The sequence below is a fragment of the Protobothrops mucrosquamatus genome, unplaced genomic scaffold (assembly GCF_001527695.2).
Source record: "Protobothrops mucrosquamatus isolate PMUCROS unplaced genomic scaffold, P.Mucros_1.0 scaffold631, whole genome shotgun sequence".
NCBI lineage: Eukaryota > Metazoa > Chordata > Lepidosauria > Squamata > Viperidae > Protobothrops > Protobothrops mucrosquamatus.
The window spans coordinates 272,674-295,464 of record NW_015386923.1 but is presented as its reverse complement, the minus strand read 5'-3'; the positions used below and the strand labels follow the sequence as shown (position 1 = coordinate 295,464).

Sequence of the window (22,791 nt, the reverse complement as noted above, 5' to 3'; positions counted from 1 at the left end):
AAGCAAAAAAACCCTCATATAAATCTCTATAAAGGCACTGTACTTGGAGCAGTTTCTGAGAAGGCAATAATTCAATAAACAAATAAGACAAATTAAGACAAACCAAGGGAGATTTTTCAAACAGACCTAAGCTATTGCAATCATATTTGAAGACCTAAAAAAACTTAAATTTCTGACACTCTTCTTACATAACTAAAGTATATAACTACATAACTAAATTAAATCCTACATTCTTCCAAAATCATAGGGATTAGAATCACACAGTTCAGGTAGATTACAACTAAACCTTTCCAGGAGCAAACCCATTCAGAGAGCAAGCTGAGGAACTTCATGACTGATTTTTTCTCTCCCATCACTAAAGCAGTAATTATTATGCTAATAGGAGTTGAGGTCTTCTCCCAAACCTTATTTGGGGAAAGCATTCAATCATGCAACCTTCATCTTATATTCTGAAGTGGTACATTCCTGGGAATGTATAGTAGTTCAGTATATTACTCTATAATTTTTCCCCCTGAACATATAGCTCAGTTTTCAATCATAATGAGCTAATAGTAGATAGGAAACAAAAAGCATATATTTTGAAGGGAAATGGGTTTATACAAATATAAAACTTAAGCTGATCTTTCTGGTGACCACTCATTTGACCTCACAACATTTGACCATTTTGAGAGTAAGCTCTGAGTCACACATTGCACCTAGTGGGTATTGTAAATTATGAGTGCATAAAGTTAGTGCATACCTAGTTATTGCGCTTTCTTAGCAACAATTTGCAGAGTTAACATTATGGGCAAACCACACCATAACAACAAATCATGGTGTGACATAAAGTATAAATCTAATCAAAGATTTACTTACTAACTCAAGTTTGAGATTCAGACAGTTCTCGTTCATTCAAACCATAGCTTTGACTGTGCATTCAGATAAAAAGTCTTTCAATACCAGAACAGAGTAGACTGATCAATCTGTAAAACTCCCAGTTTCCCAACCAATAAGCCCTTACTGAGATTCTGCAGCACCCTGTCTCTCTCCAGCTGAGTGTCACGGATCTTGTTCTGCAGCAAAATCAACTTTTCCTCATATTGGTGCTTCAAGGTCTGTAGGCGCCGTTGGCTGTTCTCCAATTCATCAATTAGTTTCTGTTTGATCTCAATCTCACAGGTCAAGTCAGCCAGATCAGCTTGGAAATTTGCTGCTAAATAGATTGAAAAAAGAGACACAAATAAATGTTACCATGCAACCTGCCATGATCTTGCACCCCAGGCAATCTTCTGATTTAGTCATATTTTCTCTATCAACAGCATCTTATGTGAATCAGCCTGTCTATCTATCAATTAATCAATCAATCAATCATATTTAGGTCTTGCCCATCTCACTCTCAAAAAAAGAGCAAAGTTGCTGGAATTTTGAACCTGTTTTGCTTGGAGAAATTCTCATTACTTTTTTTTTTCAAATTTCAATTATGTGTGGCTGGCCATTTATTTATTTAAATTATGCCACCCATCTTACTCTGAAAAGTGATTCTTTTCAGCATAATGGAGTGCCACCCAAGGAATTGGCTATTGCCTTGTTCTGCCTTCAAAAGCCAAGAGTTGTACTATATTTTGAAGATGGTGAGAACTAAATTCACTACAGCCTTCTTCTAAGACAGGAATGCATAAGGCCTCCTATGAAACTTAACATGGCTTTTTCCACCCAGTGTCTTAGGTAACAGCTTTCATCATCCTACCAGCATATCCAAGGTTGTTTAATGTATTCCCAAAGTAATTGGGAAACACAACAAGAAGAGTTAAGATGACAGCAAATGGCCTATGCACTGATCAATCATAATAAAAGACTCATATGTACCTAAAACCATGCATTCACCTGGTATCAGGAAGCACTGATCTATCTGTTGTTGAGAAATATGAATGGGAAAATTCTTTTGCTATTGTATTCATTTTCTTCTGAGATTTTCATGGCCCAGTGATTGGCCAATGTGGAAACAGTTGCTGGACAAAATGGGATTTTTAATTGTTCTGATAAGATAATTCTTATATTTTAATCACTATAGTGATGGCATTAAACACTGTGAAACCGCATGATATTACCCTTTTCTTCAACATCTGAATCAGAATCCACCAGACTTTCTTCACTCCCTGAATCTTCTTCATCTTCTTCGTCCTGGCCACCTTCTTCCTCACAGCCACTTTCATCCCTTTCCTCCTTAAATAGGAGGAAAGCCATGATAAAAAATAAATGAGTTGCAATACTACTCCTTCCACGATATCACAATCTTAACCCCTCTCAATTTCTATTTGCATTTGAGGTACTGTTGTCAATTTTTCTTGGTTCTTTGCTCATTTTGGTCCAGTGGGAACTGATTGATGGTAATTTGGTATGGTGAATTTTGCAAGGTTTAAGACAGCTTTCTCTCAGCCAATATCCTCCAGATGTGCTGAGATTTCAACATATAGACAAGGCTTAGAATTCTTAAAGTTGAATTGCCATATATCTAGAGGCTGTCAGATTAGAGAGGAGATGTTATCTCCTATAAATCATACCTCCCCTCTTACTTTTAACCATATTCTTCCAGCGAACTGATCAGCAAACACTAAGAATCCAAACTACGAACAATTAGAAAATTCAGTCAGAACCGGTATTGAGAAAGCTTGATGTCCAAAGCATTGCACTGGCTGCCAATTCATTTCTGTGCAAAATACAAAGTGCTGGATGCTATGTTTAAAACCTACACAGCTTAGAACTAGGCTTTTTGAGAGGCTGCTTCCTTCTGTATGTACCTGCATCCTTATTGAGATTTATCTACAATGACTGTGAACTCATTTAATACAGCTCAGGTTTTTAAAGTGCCTATTTTGTATAGGCTTTTAACTGCTGACTCAAATGTTAATTTTAATCATTAATTTTAGCTGTTTTCCTTTTTTGTTTTAATTCCTACTTTAACTGTGATGTTTCAGCTGTAAATCATTCTTATGATAAACTGCATTACAATAAAAGCCCACAACTTTTGTTTGGTTTGCTAAATAAGGGGAGAATTCTTAATTTGCAATTCCTTATTCTCCTTTGTAATTCGTATTGTATTAGCTATTGATTGATAGCAAATCCCCTGCTTCGCTAATGGCTGGGCCTGTCGTCACAGCATATGTCTTCAAATGGGCTTTACACAGGATCTTGTCAGATTTGGATCAGGCCTTCCTCTAGTTGTGTACCTATCTAAGTTAACACCGCTGCCTGACTTCTCTATTTCATATGCTGATGGCATTTTTTTTAAAAGCATCCAATTCTTGGAGGGGATGAAACAAGATATTTCATTCTGAAGCTTAAGGAATTAGCTGGGAATTGCTTATGTCAGGAGATTTGGAAAGCAGAGATTAAATTGAATGAGAAAAATGACTTGAAAGCCTTCTTTGTCCAAATTGAGCTTGCATTTTATTGTTGGGAAATTGCTCTTATCCTCCTTATGGAGCCTCTGCAGTAAATGGAGCACAATGGATGGGTGAGTAAAAAGACCACAGACATTACACACATGTGAGAAGGAAAACCTCTTACCTCTTCTGCCTCATTCTCATCATTTTCATCTACCTCGCTTCCCTGCTGCAGCCTCAACCGCTTTTTAAACCCTTCTTTCTCTGGGCTATCAAAGAAAAGTGAATTTTATGTCCACATTTATTTTGTTTTTAGGCCATTTCTTTTATTCTAGATTTCAACCTAAAAGGCAGATGATCCACTATCAGAGTTAATATCATTACAATCAAAGGAACATTGGTTTCATTTATATCCAATAATGAAAAACACCAGCAGGACAGTCAGTATAAATAATAATTTTTCTATAGATCTTGGCCAAGTCCCTTTACTTGACAATACCTTCACAAAACATCAGCAAGACAGACCCATCCGTACTTACTATCTTTACACTATGTATACCAGTATAGCAATAACATTTTGAACTGCAGAGGCTCATAATAAGAGTGACAAACAGAATACCTAATTTATAAATATCAGTATGAGTACAATGTATGTGTAATTACACGGGAGCGATGCCATAGGGCACAGTGAGTGCTTATTTCTTGCTGCAGAACACACTGAACTTAATAAAAGATCTTCAGCCAGCTGAAATACAACCTATAATTTTTTAATTAGAGATTCAAATTTATTTGACTAATATATTAGCATTTAAATTGCTATTGTAAAGTTAGGGAGCCAAAAAATGGAAAAAAATGTGGTATCAAAACTCTACTTGATTTCTTTTTCTCCATCACTGTTTTCTTATATACTAAAGAGGAACAAATGATAGATAGCTCAAACCCTTATAAATATCCAATTTAGGAGCCAGAATAAGTAATCCTGTCAGTTACCCTGGCCTTACATTTTATCACTCTAATTGAAATAAGCCCCAAAGCATTGATCTCCAGCCATTTTCTTTGCTGCACCACTGATTTGTGTGTCTGTATGTCCATGGCCAAGTTAGTCTTAACCTCTGGCAATTGCCTGGATAGATCCACATAGCTTTATTAGCAAGATTTTTTGAAGTAATTTGCCGTTGACTTATTTCTAGGGCTGAGAATGAGTGACTGACCTAAAGCTACCCTGTTTAGTCATGCCTAAGGAGGAATTATAGCTCACAAACTCTAGCCCCATCCCTTTAACCACTACACCACTAAACTCATGCCTCTGATTACATTTATTTATTAAGCAAATTTAAATAGCCACCCAACATACACAAAAGTGACTCTGGGTAGATTCAGTCTTCAATAATGATTGCTGAGACACAAGAATTGGTAAAGAGTAGGAAGGATGGAAAGATAGGAGATGTCCCATCCCCAGGCACTGTTATAAAGATTGTGACCATTGATGAAATGGGAAGTGTGGTTTACCTTTTTCTTCGCTGTTTTGTCTCCTTCTTCAGCCTCTCGAGATCTTGCTTGGCCCACTGTAGAACTTCAGAGGCTTCAGCTTCCAACGAGGTGGCAGCGGAACGTGAATCTCCCAATCCAATCCCTGGTGACAAGCCTAGGGTATAGGGCAGCCTAGATGAAACCCGGTTCAGATTGCGGCGTAGTGATTCATTCATAGCTTCACTCTCCAACAGTTTTGTCCTACAAAGGAGACACAAACAGACACACAGACACACACACACACAAAAAACATCATCCACCTAATTAGATACAAACTTCTTTGAAGTTCTCTGGTATGGAGAATTTATTTGCCCCCAAAAGCATGAAACAACATAATTAATACCATATTTTAATGACATAATTTCCTGATCTTCTAAGTTCAAAAGATTACTATATTACAAGAAGAGGAACCAATAAGCAAAATATGTTCCAAAATACGCCCTTCCATAAACCCATTTATATAGCAAAATACTCAAAAATAAAAAGATGAAAGGATAAAGCAAATTTTAAAAGTTCATCCTACTCAGATTCTCAAGGTCACAGAAAACAGTTTCAGGCTGCATTGCATAACGTAGCTAATGATATCAAGCTAATGATTCAAATACCGAAGAATGATCTTTTATAAGAATTTAGCAGTGATCAAAATGTAGCATCAAAGTTAGAAATAATTCTTCTTTCTGTACAATGTTTTCAAGTGTAAATACAAGTTTTAAGATGTCAGATAGCATAACCTAAGGCACCTGAAAACGTAAAGTTTTGGAGTTCTGCAAATAAGGAAGATCTTATCCATCAATTAAAAAATGGGCAATTGTACCTTTGTGCCAGATGTATATTTATAGGAACTGTCAACATTAAACACTTATTTTGTATTGTCTTAAAAAATCTATGTCTCTATATACAAATGCAGTAGTTTCGCCTTTCTTGCACGTCCATGCTTGGATGATACTGAAATTTGGTTATTGTGAATTTATGAAATGATGGCTGTTCCAACTGTATGTTCTTGCATCTATGCCTGCTGTGCTTGCTGCATCTTTTGTGCATGTACAGCCAGCTGCTCTTTTGTACTGGTACCACTGTCCAACTTTGGGTACCATCAACACAAATGTAAAAATAAAGCAAATCAGAATATAAACTTTGTGTAATGTGGAGAAATTCTTAGACACTTTAATCTACACTTTCTGTAACTTCTGAGATATTACAAATTTCTAAGTGCTTTAATTTTTCTTCTATACCAGAACTTTTCCTCTCCCACATCTGAGGATGGCTGGCAACTGTCCCCACCCCAAAAATATCCTGAACATAAAGCAAAAAGTTTCTCTTTACCTGAGATCTTCAATTTCCCTGATGTAGTTCTGGATCAGAGCACCAATAGCCTCATTACCATCACCTGGAAGAAAAGTACAAATAAAAAACAAAACATCAACTACAATAACAAAAACAGTTTTTAAAACTGAAGCAATCAAATTAAGAGAAAAAGCCAGGTAAAAATATCCCAAGGCAATATAAGAAATCTTCTTGATTACTAGGAATGCTATAGGCAAGTATATATAACAATAGTCATTTAGTTAATAGTCATTTAGTTTTAATATGGAGGAAAAATACTGGTGAGGCTCCCACCAATCCAGAATTTCACCCAATCAGGATCCCATATCAGGTTTTTATAGATAAAATTAGGTAGATTCTCTGCCTAATAAATATGTTCCATAGTTTTTGTTAGCTTGTTTTGCAGCAACAGCATTTGGGAGAGGCAAACAAAAAGAAAGAGGGGGATCTCTTTGTCAGATCGCCTATCTCTATTGTAGGCAAACAATTAAAAAAAGGAACTATTCAAAAGTAACTCCAGTTATTGTTCTTGCTTTTGGGGGCTGTCAGTCTGCCTTCTAACTCTGAATACATGGGGGGAGGGGCTGCTGGTGGTGGTGGTGGTGGAGGAGGAGGAGGAGGAGGAGAAGGAAGAAGAGATGATTTTATGAGTCTTTTTTATTGTTTGTTGTCAGAGCTGCCTCTAGCACAATGTTTTATTATATTTTATTCTTTGATGACTGCTATTTGTTGTTCTTAATTGTGTACTCTGCCCTGAGTTTCAGGTTGTATACATAGCTATATAAACTGAATAAATAAATGCTTCTGAAGTAGCTGTTACTCCGAAAGCAATGTACCCAGATTAAGCATATTTGTCTCAATATATAAGCAATGTCACATGTAATCTGTACTTACTGAAGGAACTCTGTAAATTCAAAGATTCCACTGTTATTTAAGAAGTCTGCAGAGTTCACTCTAGGCTGGGCTTTGAACTGGCATGGGAACCCCAACAGTAGCTCTCACAGTCTCACCTGCCTTGGCAAGAATCAGATTGGCTTCCTGGCTCATCAAATGGGTGACACGGATGTTGATTGCATCAATGGCCTCCTGCATGGCTTTCACCCGCATGCGTAATGTGGCGTTCTCCTTCTGCAGCATAGCATTCTCCTGATACAGGTCACTATAGCCTTCAGAGCCATCTTCTGCAATAACACGCTTACCCTTTGAGGTGGGAAAAAACAGTGGGGAAGGTTGAAATGAATAAAAAGCAGTCAGTTGGGTATTCTGTGAGAGTAGAAGTTATAGGGCAAAACCATATCACATTCTGGTACTGCGATATTTATCCTCATATATATTGAAGTAGGGTGCCTGTCATATCCTTTTGAACAAGCAATAGAAGTAGTGGACAAGATGTATTTCTCTGTTTGCATTTGTAGATTTTGATTATGAAATCTGCATAGAGGTTATAGACATGATACGCAATAACATTAAAACAAACTGCAACATAAAGAAATACATTTGCATATAAGCGTCATAAGTGTGTGCCAGAACTTTAAAAACAGGATAACTGTAGACGGTAGCTCAGAATAGATTTGTTTTTACAGATAGTCCTCGAGTTACAACAGTTCATTTAGTGACTGTTCAAAGTTATAACGGTACTGAAAAAACTGTTTTTCACATTTACGAACATTGCCACATCCCTATGGTCACCTGATCAAAATTCAGATGCTTGGCAACTGACTCATATTTATGACGGTTGCAGTATCCCAGGGTCATATGATCACCTTTTTGACCTTCTGACAAGCAAAGTCAATGGGGAAGCCAGATTCACTTAACAACCGTGCTACTAATTTAACAACTGCTGTGATTCACTTAACAACTCTGGCCAAAAATGTTGTAAAATGGAGCAAAACTCACTTAACAAATTATGTCTTAGTACAGGTTTTATATGGGGTATTTTAGAGCAGGCTTTTATTTATTTAATCTGATTTTAGAATAGATATTTATTGTGATTTTTATTATCACCTGTTCACCGCCCTGAGTCCCGTAAGGGAGATAGGGCGGTATACAAATTTAAATAAACAAACAAACAAACAAACAAACAGAAATTTGGGGCTTAATTGTGGTCATAAGTCGAGGACTACCTGTATTGTCTTTCTAAATAGCTAGATCTGGCAAATTGCCAAAAGGAGAACAAACATCATGAAGATGCCTCAACTCAAAAACATTTCTGTTTTGAAGTGTTATCTTGATGTGAAAAAGTTAGCTAAACCTCAAGTCAACCGCTTTGGGCTGTTCTGCTTTGGCAGAAATGTCTTTGGTGCAGGCAAGTGTGCAGAAAAGATTTAAGGCCAACGAAGTAGCCAAGATGATACAATTTAGCAGCAATGTACAGAGCCTTCAAGTGGGGCTTCATTTCACTTCTTGGAGACACATCAAAGGAGTGCTTTATTATTTGAACCTCAATCAAAGCAAAGCTCTCCTCTGATACTTCATAAAGCCCACTCCTTAGTTACGGGGTAGAGCGAAGCTTATACAATTCCTTCATTGTTGCAGTTAGCAATTCACAGGCAGGATATTCAGTGACCTAGTTCACAAATAACACAATGGCATAATACAATTTGGTTTGGAGTTAGCACGATTCATTGGGAAAAAAGATTTGATCAACATATTATGGTTAAAAAAAGAAGCTTCGATAAGTATTATGTGCAAACACAGTCAATGAGTTAGGGGGAATAAATCAATACACTTCTGAATGTTCACATATTTAGTGAAAATACAGAAGTACCTTTTTAATTCCCATCTTTCTTATAAATTCACAATTCCATGAAAGTATTTGGAGGGAGGGGGCAGAGATTGTTTAGCAGCTGAGAAAATTTGAAATGTACTTTTGGCTCTGCGTTTATTGGCCAGGTGATATTCTAATCCTGAACTTCAAAAATAATCTTCCTCCAGGAAACCATGCCCTTGACTTATCTATTTACACCAAGCGACAAGTGTACTCCAATTAGACCACACATAGTTTCATTCCTCACAAATGCCAACATTTCACCCCAAACTCTTTAAAAAGGGGGGGGAGGGAGAAAGGAAGTCAACTCCTGCTATTTTCTGGGTTCAGTAGTTGCGCTATAGGTCATCAATATATCTTTTTTGAAGAGAGAAGGTCAGAAACACCTCTGATTGTTCATATATAATGATTCCATTGCAGAAGAGAAAATGCTAAAAAAGACTGAGAGAGAGGTCATATAAAAATTGCTTTGGGGTTTTTTAAAGCATATTTAAGTAGGTTTATATAAAACATCAAAGACTCAAAAACATATTGAAATCACTAGAGATATTTCTAATGCTAGAAGTCTGTATTTGATTTAGGAATCAAATTTCATAGTAACAAGCAGTTGCTCATGGCTTATACTTACTGCCTTATATTCCATAAGTTCCATCTGGAGACGAGCAATTTCAGCTCTCAGGGCACTGATCTGCTGGCTGGTCTTGTCCTGATTAACCACCACTTTGTTCTTGATGTTGCGAGCACGATTGGCATACTTAAGGGTATTCAGGGTCTCCATAAAATCCCGATCTGAAGGACTCACGCAGGCAATCATCATAGTTTGGCTATAAAAGAGGAGCACAGATGGACTAAAAAAACTTCCCTGTAGTGTCAGCCATGCCCAAATAGGAATAACAAAGCAGTTCGTCAAGGCATTTTTAATACTGACTTCTTCAAACATGTTCATCTGGGAATGCAACTCAACAAGCAAGGATGAAGATCTACATGTAAGGACCTTTCATGTAGAACCTTCATTCTTCTGGATTATCAGTGAATTATTAAACTATCTGCTCAATAATGAATAGGAAGCAGGGGATTTCAGATGCAAAATGTACAGGTAGTCTTTGACTTACGACCACAATTAAGCCCAAAATTTCTATTGCTAAGCAAGACAGTTGTTAAGTGAGTTTTATCCCATTTTATGACATGTCTTACCACAGCTGTTAAGTGAATCACTGCAGTTGTTAAGTTAGTAATATGGTTGTTAAGTGAATCTGGGTTCCCCATTGACTTTGCTTGTTAGAAGGTGATCACATGACCCCAGGAAACTGCAACTGTCATAAATATGAATCAGTTGCCAAACATCTGAATTTTGATTACTTGACTATGGGGATGCTGCAATGGTCATAAGTGTGAAAAAACTGTCATAAGTCAGTTTTTTCAGTGCCATTGTAACTTTGAATGGTTACTAAGCAAACTGTTGTAAGTCAAGGACTACCTGTAGATTACAAAAATTTGATGTTAGGAGGTTCAGTTGCCAAAATTTGGATTAAAAACTATTTTAGGCTTATTATATAACCATCTACAGTGCAGAAGCTAATGATGACATGTGAAATAATTAAGCTAGTGGCCTTGTCCTGACTTCTGATTAAGCACATATGTGGCTATACATGGGCCGTCTTTTCTTCTGAAATTCTCAATGCTAGCAACCCCGTATCAACACTTATATAGACTTCCGGTCTGGCGTAAAGAGCTCTATTAATGTTTCTTCCCATTTACCTATTTCCACCAAGTGAATCTTGGAGAAGCCTGGTCAACTTTGAATCTCGGTAGGGCACGTGCAACGCTTTCTTGCTCTGATCCCCAAGGGCACTGATGACATTTCCTAAGGCTAGCTGTCAGAGAAAGAGAAAAGTCAGTAATAAAACTGCCTTATTTTGCTCTTGCCTTCATTTTAGAACTGTTACTCCATAAATTCTTCCCAGATAAGCATCAGAGCTCCAGACTATTTTCCTCCTTCCATTCCCAGCTTATTAGATTATAAACACATATTGGCTGGGAAGTGGATTCTCCTTGCTTAAAGGAAGATTAGACCGATACAATGACATAATTTTTCCATTACAGCAGTGTTTCACAACCTTGGCAACTTGAAGAGGTATGGACTTCAATTCCCAGAATTCCCCAGCCAGCACAGCTGGCTGGGGAATTCTGGGAGTTGAAGTCCATACCTCTTCAAGTTGCCAAGGTTGAGAAACACTGCATTACAGGAATGTAGCATGTGAATTTTCTTTTCAAAAGGCAAGTTCAGCTAGACTAGCAAACCATCTTCACTTAACTACATAAAACTGCCTTTTTATTTATGAAGCACACATCAATTCAAATATTCTCTTCTTATTAAAAATTCCTAACCCTCACAATTATGGGGGAAATGTATACAATAAAAACCATAGCTCAAAAAAATTGGTCAAATATTTATGTTTTATATATGACTTCCAGTGGACTTGGTTTTTTTCTTCATTGGTTCTTTTACCTCCAGAAGGATCCTGAGCACTGCTACTTTGGCTATTGATCTTTTATGTGCCATTTCCTTTTTGTTATTTAATTCTTTCACTACTTTGTAAGATACAACACCTAACCTACAGTGTCTGAAATGGTCATGGTCAGATTATACTGCTTGATGCTATATATGCATTGCAAACAAATTGCAACAAGTGTATTATATGATGCATGTTTCCAAAAGTCAATGTCACATTCATATTTTATATTTTCAAATATACCCTGCAGCTGTGTTAGGATTTGACATGGAAAAGAAATGCATGAAGCAGCCCTTTACCTAAATGTCAAAGCTGCTGACTGATAACAGAAATTAGTCAAACTTTCATATTTTTGTAAAGATCAACTTGTTCTTTTGCAGCTATTCCAGTAAATGAAACTCTGCCCTCCAGAAGCAATACACAATACATTTCATAGACAATCCCCTTTCATGAAACTGCATGCTACAAACAGCTCAATTCTTAATGAACATGTCCAAACTCATATCTGTGGAGACATTAAACTACTGGGGCATTTCCACATGAAAATTTTACATTGCTCTTGTATAGTTTCAATGTCTTCAACAATCATGCTCCATAGTCTTGTTTGAGCAGCACAGCTGATTGTCTTCTGACTCAGCTAGAATGTAAAAGGAGTTACTACAATATTAGTTTTATGCCATAGACTTCAGAGCTTATGAGTGGGCAACCTCATGCTATCTCCCAGCTCCTTGACTCTTCCCTCCATATAGCCAATAACTCAAAATCATTCCTCAGTGTTTCAGGGATTAAACAAATGGGCTGTTTAGTTTTTTGTCCACCTTCCTAGCTGTTTTTTTAAATAACTCAGAATGAAGTGTGCCGGCTGAATATGTTTGCACTAACCTTTCACCCATTGCATAGAGCACTAGTGAGCCTTTCTAGTATTCTTTATGTTTTGATATGATTGCAATGGATGTCTCTTCAAAATGACTGTGAGAGTCTGTGGAGCAAACACTTCGGCTGTGCAAGAGCACCCTGAATCACAAGATGCTGGACTGAATATTATGGGGCCTGTCTTCCTCACATCATATTGCTTATATGCCATCAGTCCAGCCAAGCAAAAATGCTCAAGGCAGCAAACACAATTAACCAACAGAGATTCAACAACAGAAAATAATAAAATAAAAAACTATATACTTAAAACATAATTAAACTACAACCAAAAATACCATATTCAGTCTTAAAAGCAATCCACCATACCAAACCACAATTGATAGAGATGCCTTCTTTAGCTCTCTCGCCTGTGGCCCCAGTTCTTTTCAACCTCTCTGAGCCAGCTAGATCAACAAAGTGGAATTTGGCTGTTCGTGTCTCATATTCACTGGTAGGTTGGGATCCATCCAGGAGGCTATTTGTGTCTCCATTCACCTGTAGTAAGAACAAGTCCCAGCATCAGGTTACATGGTATAATTGGGTAGTACCCGTACCATATAAAATATCAGCTATGGTTTTATATTGTCACAAAACCAATAATACACTCACAAAATTAACTTGCTGCTGGCATAAGAAGCCACGCTTCCTCTTCTGAGATAATGAGACTGATTCAAGCTCCCAAGTTTTTCATTCACTACATCAAAGTTCTTGCTGTGTCTTTAATTCCTACACTACATGTCTGCCATCAAAAATTCCACCCTTTCCATTTGATAGCAGAGGGGCAAGAGACACGATCCCTTCTGATCTCTGCTTCCCCTCCTTATGGCCTTACCAAGTGTACAGGAGAGCAGACACGCATTTGGCAAAGGTAGATTGTAAAGATAGCGTGGGAGCGGGAACTTTGGACATTCATCTGGGTGCTGGCTGTGGTTCGGGAGAGAGCTCCCTGTTTCAGGCACTGGATCAGCTGCAGTGAGAGAGAGGATATACTTTCAGACCAGTTGCAACCCCCCCCCCCCGAAGTAAAGGAAAAGTACTACTCCATCTTGCTTAAATAAGCTGCTATACTATCTTATTAACCATGGCAAAAATCTTCCCCGACACGCCACAAGACAGTAATAATACAAGCTGAACTAGATGCTATATGCAGTTAAATCTTTCTCTGAGCTAAAAGGGGTTTCCAAGTGAAGAGTGGTTAGAATAAAGTGTTTTATCCTTTCCTCTCTTGCTGTTTCTTACCTCAAAATCGTTTCCCCAATTCAAACATAATTTAGGTTGCACTTCCTTCTGAACAGAAGAGTTATGCATTTTTCACAGGAAAATTTGTTTGTTAATTTCCTGAATGGCTGGATTATTTATTTCAGCAAAATAACATACAAATCTGGTGAAACAAGGGAAATGAAGATATTTGACTTGAAAGGTATCTTGAAGAAGTTCACTTCTTCTGTTAATATATAATCTTGGGAGGAGGGCTCCCATGGTTTAGGCACATATTTTCAAACGCTTATTTCTCTCTTAAATATTTAAATGAATGGAGCGGTGAGATACAATTTAAAATTAGGACAAATGATTGTTAATAAATGTATAGTAAACAAATGTGTTAATTCCAAGTCGTATTATATAAAATTAGTCTTATTTAATCAAAATTATTAAGACAGAGATCTGAATTGCAAATAATAATAAACTATACAATGGAGCCTGACATATTCGGAGGATGAGTTTTCAAATGTGGGACAAGGATGAAGGAAAAAAGAGAAGAGAGTTTCTCTCAATGGCTGAAGTAATATTGGGAATAAAGATAAAGATTTTCAGATTCTTTCTGTATTTCCCCACTTAAAAAAACTTTCTGCAGAAGACTAATTGCATTACACTTCTGAAATAATTAACAGCCAAATGAAGATGGTAAGTGACCATTCAATTTCATTTTATTTCTAATGAAACAAAGATCTAAATATCCTGACAATATACATTGAAATTTTTGATGAAATGAAGAATATTGTACGTAGAAATTTAAAATCTTAGGATTATAGCAGAATAAATTAATTTCTCACTGTGTGAAATTATTAAATGTTAAATTGAATGCTAATGGCTAAATTTAAAAATGTACAGAGCAGAAGAACATTTATATCACCTTAGTAAATGCGCATTTTAAATTGCTAATCCCTTGACAATGGAAAAAAATCATGGAAAAAATGAGATTTAAATCATATATATTTATGCATCTAATTGAGCTGCTTTAAAATTGCTGCTTTCTAGTATTCAGTATTAAATATGATTACTTATTATTTCCAAAGATTAAATACTAATGTTTTTTAATTGGGATATTAGGATATGCCATGCAAGGATCTAAAACAAATCCAGTGCTCCTTGCAATCCAATATGCTGAAAAAGATCCTACACTGAGAGAACTATCATTATTTGAATGAAAGAAGGAAGGATCTGTATATATAAATTCAGTGTCAGTTTTTCTCATCCTGATGCTTTTCGGGTATGTTGAATTTCTCTAGACAATGTGGGAACGGGAACTCAATAAAGCAATAGTGCATCAGGTTGGCAAAGCTACAATTGAGCATGACAGCTGTTCAGCGTCTTTTAGAAGAACAACACTCAAGAACAGGAATTTGGCTTTGTTAATATGGTTTTGGCTATGGAAAGAATATTTGGCATGATTTGATTCATTTTATGCTTCATAAGCATTTTGTGAGTTCTTAAGAGGATTTGAATAATGGTGTGAATTTGTGTCTTAATATTGGGAAACCAATCCTTTGTTTTTTTTATATTTCCCTCAAAAATATATAGATAATTCTTCACATAAATTCCCAGGATAGGAATGTATGTTAAAGTAATGAAATAAAAATAAAACAATTTCCCAGCTGCTTCTCTGTCTGTAAGAGGAAAGATTTATGGGGCCTCTATCCTTTAACTACATATGGAGAGTAATCAGTGGGACAAAGTGTAAGCAGACCATTTCTGATCTCACCCTCTTCAGTCTCTATTGTAGCGTTCAAGGCTTGTTATCTGTTAAAACTAAGAAGTATTTCCAACCAATTAATATATACACAGTATCAGCTTGATTCTAGTTGTTAGAACATAATAAGAGTAACAATGTGAGCTGCAAAAAGTAAAAATGGAAATGCATGGAAAGCTAAAGATGATGTTTCACATTATGAAAAGCAAAATGAAGAGTGATTTTTTTCATAGTTGAAAAAATGGGTTCAGTTATGGATGTCATCCAAATAATGAATGGCAGTTAGAATCTGGATAGAATGTTGGAATGTTAACACCTCTAGTGAAATCAGAATGAGCCAAGCTAAAGTTTGAAACACAGTTGAGGAATTCTAATCTCAAAATCCCATACATACACAAAATCAGTTACTCCAGTTCAATTAAAGCTTAGTTTTCATCATCTTAACTACTTTGTTGCAAAGATAGGAAAGTGGAATCTGCTATCCCAGTATTTAGATAGATTTTATAGGTGAAACTGAGTAAGTAATAACTTTGAAGATAAGCTTGATTGGATGGATGAGAAACTACTAGACAATACCAGGATTGTAGGCTAGATGGGGAAATTGAAAAACATATGAGAAGAAAGTTAATGGCAAATCATTTCCATACAGTAGTGTTATTCAGAAATTATCCATGAAGCCACCATCTGTCCAACTTTACTCAAGTTCACTTATATCTACTTTATGTGCTAGGTAAAGTGAAGAGTATGTAACCTCTTTTAGCGTCTGTGAACATGGAATCAGAAATTAAAAACTGCTCCAGGTTCAGTAAGATGAAACATAGGAGAAAGAGTTTATGTACAAAAAATTAATCACTTACCTCATCCTGTGAGTTAATAATACGTGATGTAACACCTGTGGTATAAATACCACCACTGGCATCTTCGTGGATTTTGATGTTTGATTTTCGGTGGCGATACTCAGGGTCTCTTGTGCTATCAAAAAGATCCAGGATTTCCTCATTATACAGCTGAACAATGAAACAGAAAAACAAATTACTGATGAATGTATTGTTTTGCTTTTTAAACTGCTCCACAAGAAACAAAAATTGGTAAACTTTTAGATATACAAATATTTGAAGATCAAAGCTTAGTGTTTTATTTTAGTAGAAAGTGATGCTGACTACAGTGTCAAAAAGCCTATAAAAGAACTAGCAAGTTTGAAATTCTATAATTATTACAGATAATGTGAAATTATTTATCTCCTTGGTTTTAAGATTTGGTGCTTTTTATAAGGAGAGAAATTCATTATTGTGATTAACATAAACGAGAAGTTATAGAAGTAAAAATATGGAGAGGTACAGTACTAAATGAAATACATCCTTCCCCTAAAACCCTAAACAAAATCTGAACACTGAAACAAATGTTCTGTCTATTATGTTTGCAACAGTCAGAAACAGGTAAATAAATAATGCAATTTATTCATGTGGCAATCCTCAGAAGTCAACAATGTTTCAAAAGTAATGTGAGCTGAGGGCTATGAGAAAAGTAACTTTTTTATTTTTTTTGCTTGTATTTTATACTTTCTTATAATTATTGTCAAGAATTTCTCCTCTGCTCACAGGTTATTTATTGTATACTAGAATATATAAGAATGATAAAGATAAGGCCTCCTTCAAGTCAAGATTAATTTCTGGTAGCTTTCTGAACACCATATAGTTTTATGGTGTCTCCTACCCCAATATCAACCATGTTAATATTTGACTAGGGCGGTTAGTTAAAAGCTGCCACCTATTAAGACGGTACAGGAATACCCAATACTTTAATTTGTATTTGAATTGAAATAATATCACTGGTCACTATCTTCAGACACTGAAATAGAGAAATTCCACCCCACTTCCCATTCCCAGTTGCCTTATCAATGAGTTTGTAAACACTCTTATCTCAGGACTCACTTTCTACAACATCAATATACTTACCTCCAAAAACTGTGCACTGACTTTGAACTCTGGGATGGGGACCCCCTGGTCTTGTGCAGCCTGCTTACGTGCTTGTAGGCCATTGAAGAGATGGGCAATGGCCCGTGGAATTATGCCCTGCTCCTCTTCAGAAGCGTTCATGTCGAAACCAGTGCCCATGGTATAAGTCTTACCTGCACCTGTCTAAAGATAGTAGTATTTCATGGAATTGTCTCAGGCAAAATAGATAAGAAAACATGTACCTTTGGTCTGTTCTGTTGGTCATTCAAGCAAACACAGACTATCACTATCAAATTTACTCCTGGCCTTATTTTTTTTTAAATTCCAGTTTATGCCACATCCTTTTTCATATTTGTCATAGTTTTTTTAGTTAGCTAAAGTGAGTCCACATTGTGCTGTGTCTATTGCGTAACATAAAAACATAACATTGCCCTAGAGCAGGGTAGGCAACCTTGGCTCTTTTATGACTCGTGGACTTCAACTCCCACAAGTTAAAGTCCACAAGTTAAGTCCACAAGTCATAAAAGAGCCCAGGTTGCCTATCCCTGCCCTAGAAGGAAGGGTAATAGGAATTTCTAAAATGAAAAGCCATTTAATGTCACAAGCTAATTTGCAAGCTTGTCAACTGCTGCCATTTGTTTCAACATTAATCTACCATTATTATTCTTGCACCTAATTAATTCATTTCAAGTTCTCTCCCATCCTTTCCCAAGGGCTGGTGAGAACCAGTGTGAAGCCATGGCTTGAAATGTGAGAAAACTAATTTCAAACCCTCATATGCTCATTAGATTGCTTTTAGACGCTATTCCTGGACTCAGCCTCATTTGCCTTATAGGTTTCTACTGAAGCTGAAGCATTGGTCCTAAAGTACAGGTCCCTTGGGAAAAAATACGATTAAAAACAAGGCTCAGTCAACAGAATATCCACAATATCCAGGATATAAAATTAGTACTAGAAACAATGAGAAATGAAGAGAGAATGCAAATAAATAAAACCAGAATGTAAGTCCCAAATATATGCTTCATTCTAGTAAAAAAAGATAAGCGAATGTTATGACATATCCAGAAAGATTTGGATTTATCACTATGATGTTGTTTTAAAGAACACGTATGTAGGTCTGCATACTGTGTATTTAAATATCAATGATGCCTTGAAAATACTCTTTTGATCAAAAATTGTATTCTTTTATTGGCTTGAGGACTGGATATGTATCTGAAGAGATCTTTTGGATATATAGTTAAATATCTCATCCTTAAGTCTATTTGCCCTGTGAAATTTGACTGTTCTTCAGTTTATAGAGGTAACTGCTAGTCCATTGCAGCATGTTTTCTGTAAGTTTTGCATATGGAAATATATATTTGCTTTCCACTCTGGTAATTTACTCTATATCTTTCCGCTAATGCTAAAGCCCAATTTTCATCATTATTTCTAATGCCCTGAAGAATTTCTCCATATAATTATTATTTCTCCATATAATTATTGGAACTAAGTATTTAGTTCCACTATTTATACCAATTAGTGGATAGCTTTAGTGATCTTTAAAATTTTCATTTCTTAAAGCTATCACTACAAAATAAACAATCTCAGTCACTCCTTGTTTTACTTTGGGGCAAGGCTACTGTATACTTAAGTAACAGTTATTGTTACCCCTTATACACCTCCCCCCAGAAGAAATGCTAAACAGGGAAGACAAAAGGTCCCACGTTGTATAAAAAGTGCATATTTTGTTACACAGAGAGAAAGAGATGCATGTAATTAAATATTAAAATTTAAATATAAGTATAATACCTCTCCCTCTAGTGGAAAAGACTAAGATTTAAGGGATTACCATGCTGTTTTCTGATGGGTTTTATTAACTTTAAACTTAATTTGGCTGGACAAGCCCTCAAACAGAGAATGATTTTTCATAAAATATAGTACTCTGCATAAAGCCGCCAATCCCATTCAGATAAGCTCATAACAGAAACTGTGAGGAGAGTGAAAAAGACACACACCTGGCCATATGCCAACACAGTTGCATTGTAGCCTTCAAAGCAGCCCTCAATCAGCTTGCTTACACAAGTTGTATAGATCTGATCCTGCCAAGTCTCCAGGTCAAAGACAAAGTCATAGGTAAATGCTTTGTCCTTTCCCAGGAGTACTTGGGGTTCTCCAGGTGTCACTGATGTGCAGATGTGGCATCCTTCAATCTTTTCCTTTGGCATCTGAGGACGAATCCTGAAAAAAAAGGTGGGTTAGAAGGTAATCTCTTTTAAGGAATTATAGGACTTAAGTACTAGAAAATATGAAGGTAATGCCTTGGTAAGACCACCCTTGGAATGCTGCATCCAGTTTGTAAAAAAGATGTTGAGACTCTAGAAAGAATGCAGAGAAGAACAACAAAGATGATTAGGGAACTAGAGGCTAAAACATATAAAGAATGGTTGCTGGAATTGGGTATGTCTATTTTAATGAAAAGAATGACAAAGAGTGACATGATAGCAGTGTTCCAATATATCAGGGGTTGCCACAAAGAAGAGGGAATCAAGCTATTCTCCAAAGCAGCTGAAGGCAGGACAAGAAGCAATAGATGGAAACTAATCAAGGAGAGAACCAACCTAGAACTAAGGAGAAATTTTCTGACTGTTAGAACAATTAATCAGTGGAACAACCTGTTTCCAGAATTTGTGAATGCTCCAAAACTGGAAGTTTTTAAGAAGAGTTTGGACAACTATTTGTCTGAAATGGTATAGGGTTTCCCTGCCTGAGCAGGGGGTTGGACTAGAAAACCTCCAAGATCCCTCCCAACTCTGTTATTCTGTTCTGTAAAGAGATAATGCATTGGATAGCTTTTCTAGGGCACAAACAGTACAGCCTCAAAAATCTTCATGAAGTTGCAAATCTGTATGTTTAAATAAATATAAATAAGAGCTCTCATATTATCTATAATAATAGAAAAATGAACTTGGAAAAAATAAAACCAACATCACTGCAGTGCTACAAGTACTTATAGATGCATGATAGCATTATATTCCATAGACTGGAAGCAGGTAGATTTACCTGCAAGTGACAGATTAAATATAATAGACACACCGAGCTATAGGGCGGGAGTAGGTACTGTTAATAGATAGGTCTTTCTATTATTGAGTTGTACACAGCAAGCAATGTGTCACTGTAGTTACAGTAAGTGGGGTGAGAGTAGGCAGAATAAGTTATTTCTGCAACAAGATCCCTTGAGGAAAAAAAAACAAAGGTGCAGTTAAGACAAATCACCCATTAGCAGAACTATGCAGATAACGTATTGATATACCAGAGAATCTGTAACTAGCATTTTGGTATCCATACAAATGGGGGCAAACCTCCCCTCCAGCTGAAAAGGCTCTTCTAGACCCCACTAGCCAAAACTCCTTGACCTACAGGGTCCATAACTCCTTCTGTTGGATTGAATGGGGTAGGCCAATCCCATTGCAGTGACATAATTCCCCATAAAACTTGGTCTCATGCCATGGAGGGCTTTAAAGTGATAACCAATAGACCCAGAAGCAAACCAACAACTAGTGCAGCTCACACAACAACAGTGTTACACGTGCCATCCTAGGGTCAGTCAGAACTGTACCATAGAACTCTCTCAGATTTAATATTAGAAACAAAGCATTTGAAACTCAGATGTGCTTCTAGATTTCATATTAGGATTCAAAGAAACATAAGAACAGGCCAGAAATTATACAAATATTTATCTATATAGCTGTCTTAAAGTAATAACGAGTCCTTACTGTCTGTTGCTTTTTATTTTTTCACTGCCTAATCTCCCAGAAATGTATCATTGCTTAAAGCTGCTGATATTATCAATTCATTTCCTCTGTTTAGCATTTTCTTTATAATTTTTATAATTTTACCAATGGACGAAAAACTTTAGTGACTTTTGGGCAAAATTATAGTTCATTTTGTTCACCAATACAGTCTGTCTTTACTGTAAGCACTTATTATACACTTGGGACAGAAGCACGACATCTTTCTACAATTAGATGTTACTTGCCTGTATTTATACAGAACTAAAGCCAATTAAGTTGATGCTTTAGACTTGTTTTGCTTCTGGAAGTAGAACAGTAAGAGCAAATGTGATAATATAAATACATGCAGCATTCGGACTACTAAAAAATATCCTCTCCAAAAAACCCCAAACCCTAGTTTCAGTGAGTTGGCATCCTGTTTGCAAAAGTTCTTCAGAATTCTAGTAGGCAATTAAATAAGCAGAGAAAATATTATATGTTTTGAGTTTGCTCCTAAATTTATAACTACTGTACCATAGGCACTAAAAGGCTAAAACAACAATAAGATAAATTGTAATGGATACAGATTTTCAAAAAAAAAATGGTGCAATTGCTATTCTATCAATCTGGGAAAAAGCTATCACTCTTTCAACTCTCCATGTAACTTAATAGTCCCAAGTCAGAGCAGGATTTATACTCAATGCAATGCTCATTTCTCTCCCTTTGTGTCAGGGAGACACTTTCAGAGTCCATATTGTTAAAGCGGATTTGACCTGGAGGATCAGAGAAGGTGAAAACAATAACATATGTAAAACCGTCTATTTTATAACTTCTGTAAAATGCTCCTCTTTTACTTAAGATCCCAGTTAGCCGTGATGAGTTTTACCTATATTTTTTTCTTAGTAGACCGATATCCAGCAGGAAAACAAATCTAATAAGGTTCTGCATGGCCTATTCACTCCATGTGGTCAACATGCATTATTCCTGCTTCTCTTTGAGTTGTAGCTCCAAACCCTAGTTTATCTGAATAATAGCAATGTTTTTATTTTAACTATTATCCAATCTACAATTATTGCAAATTGTACTGCCATTCAGCTCACAAAAGATAGTCAGAACACTGTTAAAAAATTGGGAGGCTTCTCCATTCTGTGCCAACAGGATGGAAGAGCAGCAGTTCCCATGACAACCAAGTCTCTGCAGGAGGAGGAGGAGGAGGAGGAGGAAGAAGAAATGCAACCCTAAAAGAGAGCACACTGACAACACTATATAAAACACCACTCAGGCATTTTCTCCAGTGGTCTTGACATATACAATGGCCTAGCTGTTCAGCTCTATCAGCAAAAGCCAACATTTATAGAGAGGGGAACCAACTGGGCTGGCATCCAAAGCACAAATGGCCTCTGGTTTTAAAGGGAAAGCTTTAGACCACAGGCCAAAAAGGAGCTTTCTCTTTTTTCACCCCCAATAGTGTTTCTCATTCAGGAAGATCCCCAAAGAAGGGATTTCATCCTAGGATTTTCCAATCAAGCTAGTCTTTGCTCTAAATTTACTTGCAAAAGGAGGATGTATCCTAAAATTATTCCTGAATAAATAGAAACTAAATTAAAAGCCTTCTCACAAAGAGCTGGAATAGTATCATGCCTTACAATTCTCAGTCAGAAACAAAAGCTGTCTAAAAGAAAATGGTGAAGGATTCTCTTAAGAGCTTTACT

General features: G+C 36.4%; 1 protein-coding gene across 1 annotated transcript in view; it reads right to left on the bottom strand.

The window, feature by feature from the left end:
- Nucleotides 1-22,791, bottom strand: part of KIF21B (kinesin family member 21B) — a 57,607-nt gene that overhangs the window by 21,600 nt on the left and 13,216 nt on the right. Inside the window, exons 2-15 of the mRNA XM_015817738.1 lie at nucleotides 21,777-21,852; nucleotides 19,325-19,547; nucleotides 17,331-17,513; nucleotides 16,233-16,382; nucleotides 13,240-13,374; nucleotides 12,735-12,902; nucleotides 10,741-10,856; nucleotides 9,611-9,806; nucleotides 7,226-7,415; nucleotides 6,216-6,279; nucleotides 4,872-5,093; nucleotides 3,547-3,631; nucleotides 2,088-2,199; nucleotides 1,001-1,192 (exon numbers count right to left, since the gene is read on the bottom strand). Coding sequence (XP_015673224.1) covers nucleotides 1,001-1,192; nucleotides 2,088-2,199; nucleotides 3,547-3,631; nucleotides 4,872-5,093; nucleotides 6,216-6,279; nucleotides 7,226-7,415; nucleotides 9,611-9,806; nucleotides 10,741-10,856; nucleotides 12,735-12,902; nucleotides 13,240-13,374; nucleotides 16,233-16,382; nucleotides 17,331-17,513; nucleotides 19,325-19,547; nucleotides 21,777-21,852 — 2,112 coding nt within the window. The remainder of the gene's footprint in view (nucleotides 1-1,000; nucleotides 1,193-2,087; nucleotides 2,200-3,546; nucleotides 3,632-4,871; nucleotides 5,094-6,215; nucleotides 6,280-7,225; nucleotides 7,416-9,610; nucleotides 9,807-10,740; nucleotides 10,857-12,734; nucleotides 12,903-13,239; nucleotides 13,375-16,232; nucleotides 16,383-17,330; nucleotides 17,514-19,324; nucleotides 19,548-21,776; nucleotides 21,853-22,791) is intronic.